The sequence below is a fragment of the Chaetodon auriga genome, chromosome 4 (genome assembly GCF_051107435.1).
Source record: "Chaetodon auriga isolate fChaAug3 chromosome 4, fChaAug3.hap1, whole genome shotgun sequence".
NCBI lineage: Eukaryota > Metazoa > Chordata > Actinopteri > Chaetodontiformes > Chaetodontidae > Chaetodon > Chaetodon auriga.
The window spans coordinates 16,575,605-16,587,500 of record NC_135077.1 but is presented as its reverse complement, the minus strand read 5'-3'; the positions used below and the strand labels follow the sequence as shown (position 1 = coordinate 16,587,500).

The 11,896-nt window shown below is 39.9% G+C and overlaps 1 protein-coding gene across 2 annotated transcripts in view; it reads left to right on the top strand.

Annotated features, from left to right (window-relative positions):
• The window catches only part of mad1l1 (mitotic arrest deficient 1 like 1), a 57,302-nt gene that overhangs the window by 22,997 nt on the left and 22,409 nt on the right, over positions 1 to 11,896 (top strand). For both annotated transcript variants that reach the window (XM_076728129.1, XM_076728130.1), the window contains exon 16: positions 7,283 to 7,514. In XM_076728129.1, coding sequence (XP_076584244.1) covers positions 7,283 to 7,514 — 232 coding nt within the window. The remainder of the gene's footprint in view (positions 1 to 7,282; positions 7,515 to 11,896) is intronic.

Here is an 11,896-nt window from a genome sequence, read left to right as displayed (position 1 = left end):
TGCAAGAGGTTGCATCAACATAGGCTCTCTGTTATACATGTGCTTACACGGGCATGCCCAAGTGTATATTACTCAGCCACAGCGGCATAACACTTAGACATTATTTTCAGATAGAAAGAGTCATAGTACCAGATGAAAAAGCTGCTGACATTTTGTCTTGACCTCCGCATGTAGCCCAGGTAAGTTCTTTCCAGTCCCTTCTGTTGCAGTGTTGTCATTTGATGGCTTGCATGGTCATGGCAGTTTTACCTACTTAAAAGTTTGATTAAGTCAATAGAAATCTTTTTGAATGCGAATAATTTCTCAGTATTTGAGTATTCCTTCTAGAATCACATTATCAAGAAATCGTGTAATAAACTATCTCGTCTTAGTCACTTCATTGTTTTGAAATGTGTATCGTAGGTTCAAACAAAGCTGAAGTGGGAATGGACAGATCCTTAAATAAACAAGGCCATTGCATGCTGTGAATCAGTGTTTTCCAAAAAAGATAATAGTTAAGCTTATGAGGATATTGGTTGCTGAGGGAACTGTCTCCTCAGTCAGGTTTGGAGTAGTTGGAAGTGTCCCACGTAGCGTCAACGTTCCACATGCTAACCTTAGCTATGGCACTTGTGTTCCAGTGCTGTTACTGTGTGCCGTTGCCTGAGCTTCTTTCCCACCAGACAGTGTGTCTTTCCATCACACTCAGGCGTGTTGGTGGGAAGAAAAAAATCATGACGTTCCTTAACAAAATTGATAACAGCCTTCTGCCTCTAAAGCAGAAAAGATGATGCATTTTTATCGAGTAAATCAGTGAAATGACTCAAGATGTCAGAAAAGAGTGCCTCATCCCCCTTCAGCCTGCTCCGTGTGAGATGCAATTTGAGAGAGAAATGTCAGTCTTGACAGTTATGGTGAAATACATTTGATTGAACATACAAGTACTTTTTTGTTTCTATTTCAAGAGTTCCAAAGGGAAAAAAAAAACAGCAGGAAAACTTTCTAAATAAGAAATTTTCCCTCAACAACCGTCATACAATATAAGGCTATATTTTGTGATGCAGATAAATATTTGAGTGGTAAAACTGAGAAGTGGCTGGCACACTGCGACAAAGAATGTGGGAGTCCAATTACCAGCAAGAAAGGTCACTCCAACACTTGGTTCACAGGTGAGATGTTTCAACATGACCAAGTGATGTGTTGAGGAAGAGGATGGCTTATTGCACGTATTAGTTGTTTCTGAGGGAATCTTCTGCACTGTCATGCACTGAAAAGGTCTTAAACTGAGAACGAGGTGGAGAGACCTTGCTGCTCAGTCTTCCACAGAGGATATTGCATCTTTTTGCAGCCTTTTGCTTTCATGCTTTCCTGGCACGTCAACCTATTTTTGCTTGTCCATAACCTCCCAAAGGCTCAAGTCCCCGTGGGAGAGCCTACCAGAAACTCTGATGCTAATACTACATGGTCTATAAAGCACCTCAGCTTCATCTCCACCAAGACTACTCAACTGGTGCTGTGGGAAGAAGTCATCTTAGCAGTCCACTCAAATTAGCGCTCGGCAGCAATTTTTTTTCTTGCCGTCTTAGTTTTTGGAGGGAAGACAGCAGTGCAGCATCCACCTGTCTGTTGTTTTGTAAAAAGCATAGAGACGGTGACCTGTCTCCAGACCTTTTTCTACCTCTTGGTATTCAGTAATCACTCTGTGGGCCCTCACAAAACCTCACAAAAGACTGAGGGTGTTGTCTTTTATAATATCTTTTGGCTTTTGACTCTACACAGAGAGAAGAGAAAGTTAGTGCCCTTCCTGTGCACTTTACACCAGAGAATCTGAAGGTGACCTTGCAGCCTTATTCTGCTTTTATCCCAAAGATGACGAACTCATGCTGACATGTTGATCTCAGAGCCCTTCAGCTGCAGTCTTACTGCGTTTCAGAACAACATATTCTATTCCCAGTTTGTGCTTTGCATGTTTGTCTGAGCTTAAAGGTTCCCTGTGGAGTTTTAGACCTGTAGTAGTTCTATGGAGTTTGTGTATGTGTACCTGTTTTGGTTTGTCTTGTGCACGCACACGAGGATGCACGTGCATGAATGTGATACATAGTCCTACATAGCAAATGGTGTCACACTATTCAACTGATCAACAGGGTTAGTAGTAGTAGATGTAATAGCAATAGGACGTGACTTCTGATTGTCCCTGCACTGGTACAGTTAATTTGTAAAGGAGAGTGGCTGAAAAAGCCAGTATGGAGAAAGGAGCTCCAGTCTGTTTGCCTGTCCAGTGTCTCTGCTGCCACTCCATTCAACCTCCCTTTAACAGTTCATGAGGTTCAAGAGTGTGTGTATGTGCCCTTTCTCTTCGTTATTTTTTGATGGTACCCCTCTGCTCTCACACACTATGCACACTCACTCACCATTACTGTGTCACCTGGTCCATCAGTGACTCATGTGTCCCACATGGTTGGTGCTGTATTTAGCATGTAAGTGGATGTTTCGGAGTGATTTTTTTCAGCTGTGTTTAAAATGGGCATTGCTCCCCGGACTGCGATGCCCCCTCCCCCTTATACTCTCTCTCTCTCTCTCTCTCTCTCTCTCTCTCTCTCTCTCTCTCTCTCTCTCTCTCTCCCTCCCTGCCTCTTGCTCTCTTTAAAAACAGACTCTGCTCCCTGGTATTAGATGTGTTGTTATTGTTGTTCTATGAATAAGAGATATGTAGCCTCAGGCACTTAGAATGGCACTCCACCTTGCTGCACTGTAAATACTGTGTGAAAGAGCAGGCTGTACGTATGCATGTAAACCACGTACACACACACACACACACACACACACACACACACACACACACAAAATAGGCCAATTGAAATATTGCAATATTGAGCAGTTTGTTAACATCCACTTTGAAATTTGGGCAGTTCGACATGTTTTTGTTGTTGTGCAGGAGATGCACTGTAATACATAAACTGTAATACATAACTCTTTGTTTTCTCAAATGCAGACATGCATATACAGCAGAAGGTAATTACACCCGTCTCCATTTTATAGATGATTTCTGTAGAAAACTTCATGTTTTTATGTCAGTGACTCATACCCATTCATTTGATTACTTCTTTGTCTGTCTTACCCTCTTCTTCTGCACAGAAGGTACAATGAAAGGCGACAAAATGATTTCCAATTTTCTCACTTTAGTGTGATATATGAGGAGAGTTCAACCAATTAAAAAATGATTATGCTATTTCTTGGCTTACTCTGAAGGCGATGTGCTTTAATGCCAAAGAGAAGTACGTTTCCTTTGTTTTTTCTGCTCAACAGTCAATTAATATTTTGCCCCTCGGCTCAGTCCAAGTATCCAAAAAGTAAAATATGAATTGCACGGCCAAATGATTCTAATTTTCCTTAGCTTGACCTAATTTTTAGGAAGTATGTTTGAAAGAGTTTTTTGCTTTTTGACAGTATGTAGCTGTTGGCTGCGTTTTGAGGACTTACTCTTCTTTTTGTGCTGGATTTACAGCTCTAATCTACATATCTGTCTCACAGTATCTGGCTCTCCCTTCTATTTTCTCTCTGTTTATCACAACACACATATAGAGATGCATCCTTGAATAAACCCTCCATGTGCAGATGTGGAACTTCAAACGATTTACACAAGAAGAAAACGAGCGAGGATTTTATTTAGCTGTGACGTGTGTGCAGTCCAGTTGAAAGTGTTTTGATATAAATACACACATCCTCAGTTCCTTGTTTTGGAAAGCTCAATCCTTCTGTTCCTTTTGAATTATACAAAGTGTTATTTATAAGCGTGTGAGGCTTTTTCCCTCCATCCACGCTCCCACTCCCTTACGCCAAAGGCAACCATACCCTGGCCCTCTTTGTTTTCCACCGTGTCCTTTTCGATGTCCTTCACCGTTTCCCATCTTCATATCCCCTTTCTCCTTGTCTGCCTCTTGCTCTCCCCCACGCCTGTAGTTTATTTGGCAACCATCGCTTGGGGGCACATGCAATCTAATTTAGCCAGTAATCAAGAGCTCAGATTGGTGTATGTGTATGTTCCTGTTTGTGTGTGTCTCCCTATATTGGCATTAAGCTAAGACAGACTCTCCTCATTTAGCCAGACCTCATCGAGTCAGATGAGAATAAAGTAAGAGAAGAAGGAAATCATGTTTTCTGGAACCAACATTCCCATTTTTGCTTTAGTACTGGCTTCTTATTCTGTGTGATTTTTCTCTTGTTGCCAACATCCATCTATATTTACCAGTCATTGTAAGTTACATAATTTTATGTTAGTGTGCTTGATAGATAAGCTGCTACTGTAGTAGCATTGTAATGGCATCAAGATATAATGAAATGTTTACTTAAACTCTTCTGTTACCAGTGTTTTAGTGTCAGTAACTTAAGAATGTGTATGAAATGTTCAGTAAAACGTCTTTTTTACTTACATATTTATTGTTGCAGTATATATAGAATTTGTTGGGGAAAAAGCACAACAGCAAATTAATGAATACTTAAGCTGTGCATAATGAAGAGTTTTTGCTTCTTTTTAGGCCTGCTCTGACAGTTTAGTTCACATTTTAGAACAAGAACGCTTTGTTCACAAACATATCAGATGTGCTTCATTCACTGCGTACAGTGTATCAGTGCAGAGTATTCTGCTAAGGTGGTCCGCACTGCTCTGTGCTGAGGGCAAAGAGTAGCACACTGGGAAATAAAGCAGGTGGGCAGTCTGATGCTCATAACTTCACTGTGTGCTCCTGCAGCCTCTGTAGAGAAGATTTTGGCAGGCTAGGTAAAGCAGAGCGTTCAGAGGTTACACAAAATACATATCTTTAGAAACAGAGAGTTGGAAATAAAGCTACTTGTTTGAATTCCAAATTCCCTGTCTCCTACACAAGCTTTTAGTAGCAGACCTGCTTCCCCCATGCAATGTTGGCATCAACATTTATTGCACTGAATAAATGAACATCAGCTACCATTTATTTCTTTCATGCATGGTGTGTTTCATGCAAGCATGTGTGTATGTGTTCATGTTTTCTAAATGTAGAGCTTGAAGCAGTTCAGCATATTTGATGAAGCTGATGTGCTTCCATGATTCTTGCAGCTTTAGCCTTGTATCTCCATGATTTAATGCACTTACTCTTAGTTGCTTTTTAATAAAAAATAAAGGTGATGTTTCTGAAAAATGTGCCAAAATGCTTTAAAGGTGTATTATAATTCAGTTCGTGTAATAACTGGACTGTTACACGTTTCCCTGCTGAAAGGAACTTAAAGTACAACATATAGTGACTACAAATGTTCTTTTCAAACTCTGTTTATTCACTATCTAAAATCTAACCGATTGGAGACATGGCTCTCTTCATCTTCATCTCTTCAGCAGCACTTGAGCAGACAAAATGAAAAGAAAAACGTGGTTAAATGATAAATGGCAACAAAGTGTGTAATACAGTATTTAAAATGTACAAGTTTTCTGGAGTCAGTGTGACTGAAAGCATAGATTGATTTCTTGGAAAATGCTTTTGTGGATGCACTTAACCTCTCCTCTCCTCCTCATTTATTCCTCTGAATCATCGTCAGCACACCCTCGCTGATGGTTTCCACAAAACTCTTCTTGGCCTTTTGATTATGAAAGTCTCTTCAAGCTTTTCTGCCTTGTCCATATTTTTTTTCATTTCATAGAAACATGTAAGACCCGTGAATGGCTCCAGTATATGGTGTTTCATGTGCTGGAGCCTTGTGCAGTACACATACTTTAGGCCTGCAAGTTATTATGAGTGAGAAGGTGAAATGTTGTTTACTTGATCTTGGGAAATAAAGTCCACGGGCAAGGACACAGACAGACTCTTTTTCTTGGATCCCAATATGTTTTAGCCCTTCATTCATTTTCATCCTTACCAAGACCAGACTGACCTGTTACTGGCTACGTGATGTGAAGACTGCTATGTAAAGTTGATATCTTAACGTGACAGAACAGAACATGTACCTCAACACAAAGTACAGCCACAGTTGAACAAAGACTGTTTTATGCAGCCATTTACAGCTGATACAATCAATTAATCAAGAAGCACATCAACAGAAAATACATCTAGGACGGTTTTAATAATTGGTTAATTGTTTGAATCAGGTTTCAAGCAACCCTGTCAACTGTTCTCTAGTTCCAGAGAATTTACAGTGACATTAAACATTGATCATGGATCTGATAGGTCTGACATTTTGAGAAATAGTGCTTATTTGTTTTCTTGCCAAGTGTTAGATTCATATCATACCTGTCTGTTAAATATGAACCTAGAGCCAGCAGGTGGTTAGCTTAACTTGAACACTACAAATGGGGAGATGACTATTGTGACTCTGTTCAAAAGTAAAATGAACCTCACCTACCAGCACCCAGAGAGCTCATTATGTCTCATTTGTTTAACCCACACAAAGTAGAAAGGATCATTTAATTTGTGGCTTTATGGGGAGTTATGTGCTGGACTATTTCTTGGTTAGGCAAGGTGACCTCCTGTAGTCTTGTTGTCCCTGTCATGTTGCCAGTCAACCAGTGGAGACTGCAGTGTCTTCGGAGTCTTGCCTTTAAGAAACATTAAAATCATGGTGCTCAACTTGAAAAGATTGTTGAAAGTAAGTAGAGCAGACTCAAAAACATATGCCAAACAACAGATGAGAACTGTCTTTAAGTTGTTGCTAACAACCTTTTATTGACCTGCTTCTGACACATGATTTGACATCAAGATGATTTTGGAACATAATGAAAAGAGAGTTTTGATCTAGCACTGTCATTGTCAACTGGCAGCCCGCGGGAATCACACCAGTCCACCAACACTTCCCAACCAGCCCTCAGAATTTTAACAAATTCAGAAAATGAGTGGAAGAGGATCAGTCCTTCCTGAGAGTGATCCTCGATTAGCTTCCCAACCCTGAAAACAAGCCAAAAAGTGTGTTATTCATAGTTCTACCTAGTTCATACCCATTCTACTGAATCAGATTATTGTCCAGCTCCACCTTCTGTACTCCATAGAGCCACCAACAAACTGCTCAGCTCCCAGGCTGGTCATTGGAGGTGGAAATGTCAAACAATAAAAGGCTAATTAGGCCTAAATAATTATTTTTTTTATTAGTGTGTGCTTAGAAAATATTGTCCCTCGGACAAATGTCATTGATGATCTGGTCTAGGACTCAGACCTATGGACTCAATGGACTTTCAGATTTTGAATGAAGAGCTTTGTATTTTGATTCCACTCAAGTCAATGAGCTGTAAAGAAGACCAGTCGAGTTGATGGACATCTGATCTTTGTCTCTGTGCCTCTCTCTGTCTCAGGGGGACTATGATCCAGTGAAAACCCGAGTTCTCCACTTCAAAATGAACCCTACCACTGTTGCCAAGCAACAGCGGCAGCAGGAAGTTGAGGCTCTTCGGGAGGAAGTGACACGTCTCAGGGAACTTGTTCGCTCATTGCAGGATGGAGGTGCACTGGTCCGTTCGCAAGACGACTCCAGTATGAACACCCCCAGCCTCGGCCTCAGTTTGCCGCCATCGAAGGAGGTGCTGGGTAAGATCTACAACACAGACTCACCTTTACAGACGCACTCATACTACACTGGCTCATTAGCTTGCACTAGCCTGGTAATAAACGAACCCAGCTGCAGTGACTTTTTCATTGTCCATCACATTTCTGTTACCAAATATTTTATGGAGATGAACAGAGGTGTTAATACTGGACGCACCTAGGTACATGGACATGAAGGGCTCAACCTGAGCTGTAATTAATTTAGTATTTGAAGAGTGTGATGCTTGAAACGTCCTGCATGTACCATAGAAACCACTCTGTTCAGTATGATTAGGTGGAACTGAGTGTGTAACTGTTCATTATGTTAGAATGAGTATTTATCACTTAAATTTTTAGCTGCCAAGGATAAGAAGACTGTTTTTGTTTATTTCAGATGGTACAAGGTTCATTTATTTATCATTCTACACAGCAACAAAATGCAAGTTTTTGTCCCTTTGCACTACTCAATAAACAGCAGAAATAACTAGTCCTAAACATTATTTTATGGTAGAGTGTGAAGGATGAGGATGGGTCGAGGACTCTCACTAACTGAGGAGAGAAGCTGCTCTGTAGTCTGCTCGTACAGCAGCAGATACTCCTGTATCGCTTACCAGACAGCAGCAGGGTGAACTGGCTGTGGCTGGGGTGGATATTGTTTTTTTTTTCTTTTTAGTGTCCTTTGGGCTCTGTGCAGACGCCTCACCGATCATTGGTGCTCGGTAGTTTGACAGCAGTGATGCTCTGGGAGGTTTTAATCTCCTGTACTGGACCGTTCAGATGGGAAGAATTTCGGATGGCAATTTTGTCTTCTTAAGCATTACAGTTGTTTGTGAGCTTTCTTCACTAGGATGGATGAGTGATGTCCATGACAGTGTGATTTTAGCAATTTAATGATTTACTCCTTTCCAGCAGCATGTTTTTGGCATTTGTTCAGGTCCTCTTCCCTTTTAGCCTTATGAAAAAAATAAAATGAGAGAAGCTGGCAACCTACGCCCTCTACTGGATGTGTCTTAAACCAGAGTGAGAGGGAAATTGCTTCATTGGTATTTATATTTGAGGCCACTGAAGCATTTGTCCTCTTAGGTGTAAGTATATGACAGACAGTTAGAGGGGGAAGTGTAGTTATGACAGGGTTAAATATTTAATTGGAGTTCAGGGCAGTTCAGCGCTGGAAGTCTGTTGGCTAATTTGTCTTCTGGGGACTATGCTGCTCTCTCTCTCTCCGTCTCTCTCTCATTCACTCTTCTTCTGTCGCTCTCTCACCGGCACTAACTCATCTCGTCTCTTCCTGTCACTCTTGTCTTTTCTCTGTCAGTTTCCCCTGTCTTTAGTTGTGCTCATGCCTTTCTGACCTTTCTTCTCCTCTTTTTTTTTCTTTTTTCATGTGAAATGATAATTGAGTTTCTCACCAGTGTGCTCAATTTTAACTCTGGGAGATAATGCAGACCTAATGTGTGGTATCTGTTATTATCTTCAGAACAGGTCAATGGGATGTCTGGAAAAGTAGATGACTAGATAACTTGAATAATTTTCATGCCTTTGAGACTCTCACGGCTTTATATAAAAAGTTTTCATTAATGTGCTCTAGGTGTATGACTGGACATTAGTTATAGACTATCATTATTATTATTATTATTATTTGTTGACAGTGGTGTCATGATTTTAGTCATTGGTACAATTTGTACAAATGGAAAATCATAATTGGTGTCATACTATTATAGATTTACTTTCTTTGCATACATCTATGTCACTTATCTTAATTTTTTCAGGTGCAAACAGAACTAATGCACTAGTTAAACTTTCATTTCCAGACTGTGGGTCATGAGAACATTTGTATTGATAGTCAAAATGTGAAATAGGCAGCCACTGTTGCTTGAACTGTGTGTATACTGTATATGGATGAGCAGTTATTCTGGTGAAGCTAATGATGTTCTCCTGTTAGGTTTTTAATAAGCTTCTAAATAGTAATTATGGCAAAAACATTTAAAGTGAAGCCTAGGTTGAAAGTGACATGGATTATTCTTTAATTTGGTTCATTTTTGTATTGGATTAGAACGACTTATTCATCAAGCATTTAAAAAGAAATTAAACCAGTTGAGCTATTGTTGGTATTAATAAGTCAGTATGATTCCTACCTCCACACATTACTGTGTTTGTGAATGAAAGATTATTTTTGGTCCTGCTTTGGAGGCGTCCTGAGGGTTACTTTACAGTGGAAAGTGAAAATATCATCGAACATGTTGAGTTTGACGACACGGTTGACCTTCCTGCTGGAGGACTTCTAGTTGTTTTTTCAGTAGCAGATGTTGTCATTGGTCTGTGATGTAGCCAGGAATAATGCTTTTTGTTTGTTTTTTTTTGTTTTTTTGTAACTTTTTACTGTAGAATATTTGTTCTAATTTTCTCTCTTTCAACTTGAGTAGTCTTTAGAAGTCACAAGCAAAGGCAGGATAATGTTACACTTGTATTGGGATTCCTTGGTAGATGGGTCACGTTTTATAAACTTCTGCTGTTCTTTGTTGTTGAAATAACAAATGATTTGTGTCATTACCCATTTTTGAATTTTTCCATGTTACATTCAACAGATACAAGTGCTTACTTTGGGCATAGTTCGGTTTGAAATGAGCAGGCAGAAATATATAAATAAGAAACTTCCTCCGCAGTGGAATTTTTTTGACAGCTTTTAAGAGACAGCGTGCCCAGACCCGTAGAGACCAATTAAGGGCAAAAGTCAGAAGTCACTAACTTTCTCAAAACTTGACAGTTGGTGTAAAAATCTTCTAACCCCGAATACTTTGATCTAGCAACTAAACACACACATTGGCAAATTTGTGTGCACTTGGCACATTCGTTTTTTTGCGATTGCACTGGCAATAACATGCCCATGCGCCTGAGTACGTGTCCATTTGCCTGCATGTTACAATAAATTTAAGTAGTGTCTACTTCATGCTGTCCCTTGAGAATTAACAGCCATTTTCAGGGCAGTTTGATAGCTGTCATATAGTGACAGTTTTGTCACAATGCTGAAGTCTTGAAACAGTATTTATCAGCACTGACTGACACTCAAGAGAAGTCCATTCACCCAGGAGACAGACAGGCGCACTCAGACTCTTAAGTTCATGCTTTTTAGCCATTTAGTTGTGTAATAATGATGGATAAAAATGTAATAGGCTAAGATGTATGAAGAGAAGAATGATGGGTATTAAAAATGATCAATCATAGAGGGATTGGAAGTCTGGGCTATGCAAATGAACCGCTGTAACTATTATATTTGATATACTGTGTGTGACAACACAAGAGAACTGAGAATTTGTTACTGGTTGTGTTGGCTGTAAGAAGGTGAACAGCACTGCTTAAGTAAAGTAGAATTCTTATGTAAGCAGATGCATGTTTGGGCAACTAAAGTGCTTTTGACCTTGAAAACATTTATCAACGCAAGCTGAGCTTTTAAGGGGTGTAAAATAAGCCTTTTATTTTGCCTCCATCAAATTGTTTTTCACCCTTCTTAATTCTCTTTCTGGTGCCCTTGCCTGTTTTTATTCCCCATGTTTTTTAATACTTACTTTTTGTTTAACTTTGACAGAAATCAAGCAGCCAACATGGGTATTTTATGTGGTGTAAATAGCAGAACAAAATTGAGGACAACTGTCTATGATCTTGTGAAATCCAAAATTACACCATGATACTCACAGCTATTTAAATAGAGCAATCTGTCCACTGCTCATCCTGCATGGACCTTTTGAAAAGGCTGGAGCATGCACTCCCACTAAAGATGTCTGGGTCCAGATAAAAGCTTCCAAACTAAGCTCCATTTTTTGGCTGAAATCATAGAAATAGCAATCAAATGATACTGACGGTTGATGAGTCTGCCAGCATGAATGGAGACTGCACTGTGTGGATAAACCAGCTGCCCGTGGTCAGATGTTCCAATAGGACATACACAAACATATTGGGGATGTTTTCAATAAATGTGAACAGTAACATCTTGGAAACATTTGCCTTTTTGTGGTTGTTCTGTTGTCCTCACTCCTTTCATCATTATGTTCATGCACAATGAGACACACTCATGAGCACGTGTATCGCATTGAACTTTTCCTGCAGTGAGAACACTATAAATTCCCTCCATAATGACTCATTTTTGCTTAGACAAACTCATTTCTCTGCCTTCTCAAATCAAGTCTTCAAATTAAAGTAATTATCGCAAATTGATTTTCAACAAATTAAAGTCAAGCCCCATCCCGCGTCTTCTCCTCATGAGTCTCTCTGCTCCCACCAAGGAGATGCAGCTGACTGCTGTAGTCACCACTACACTCTGCATCATAGTGTTTTGTCGACCCTAAGTGAGCAGATGGACTGCCTCAGGGAGTGCATATAGCTGTGCTTCC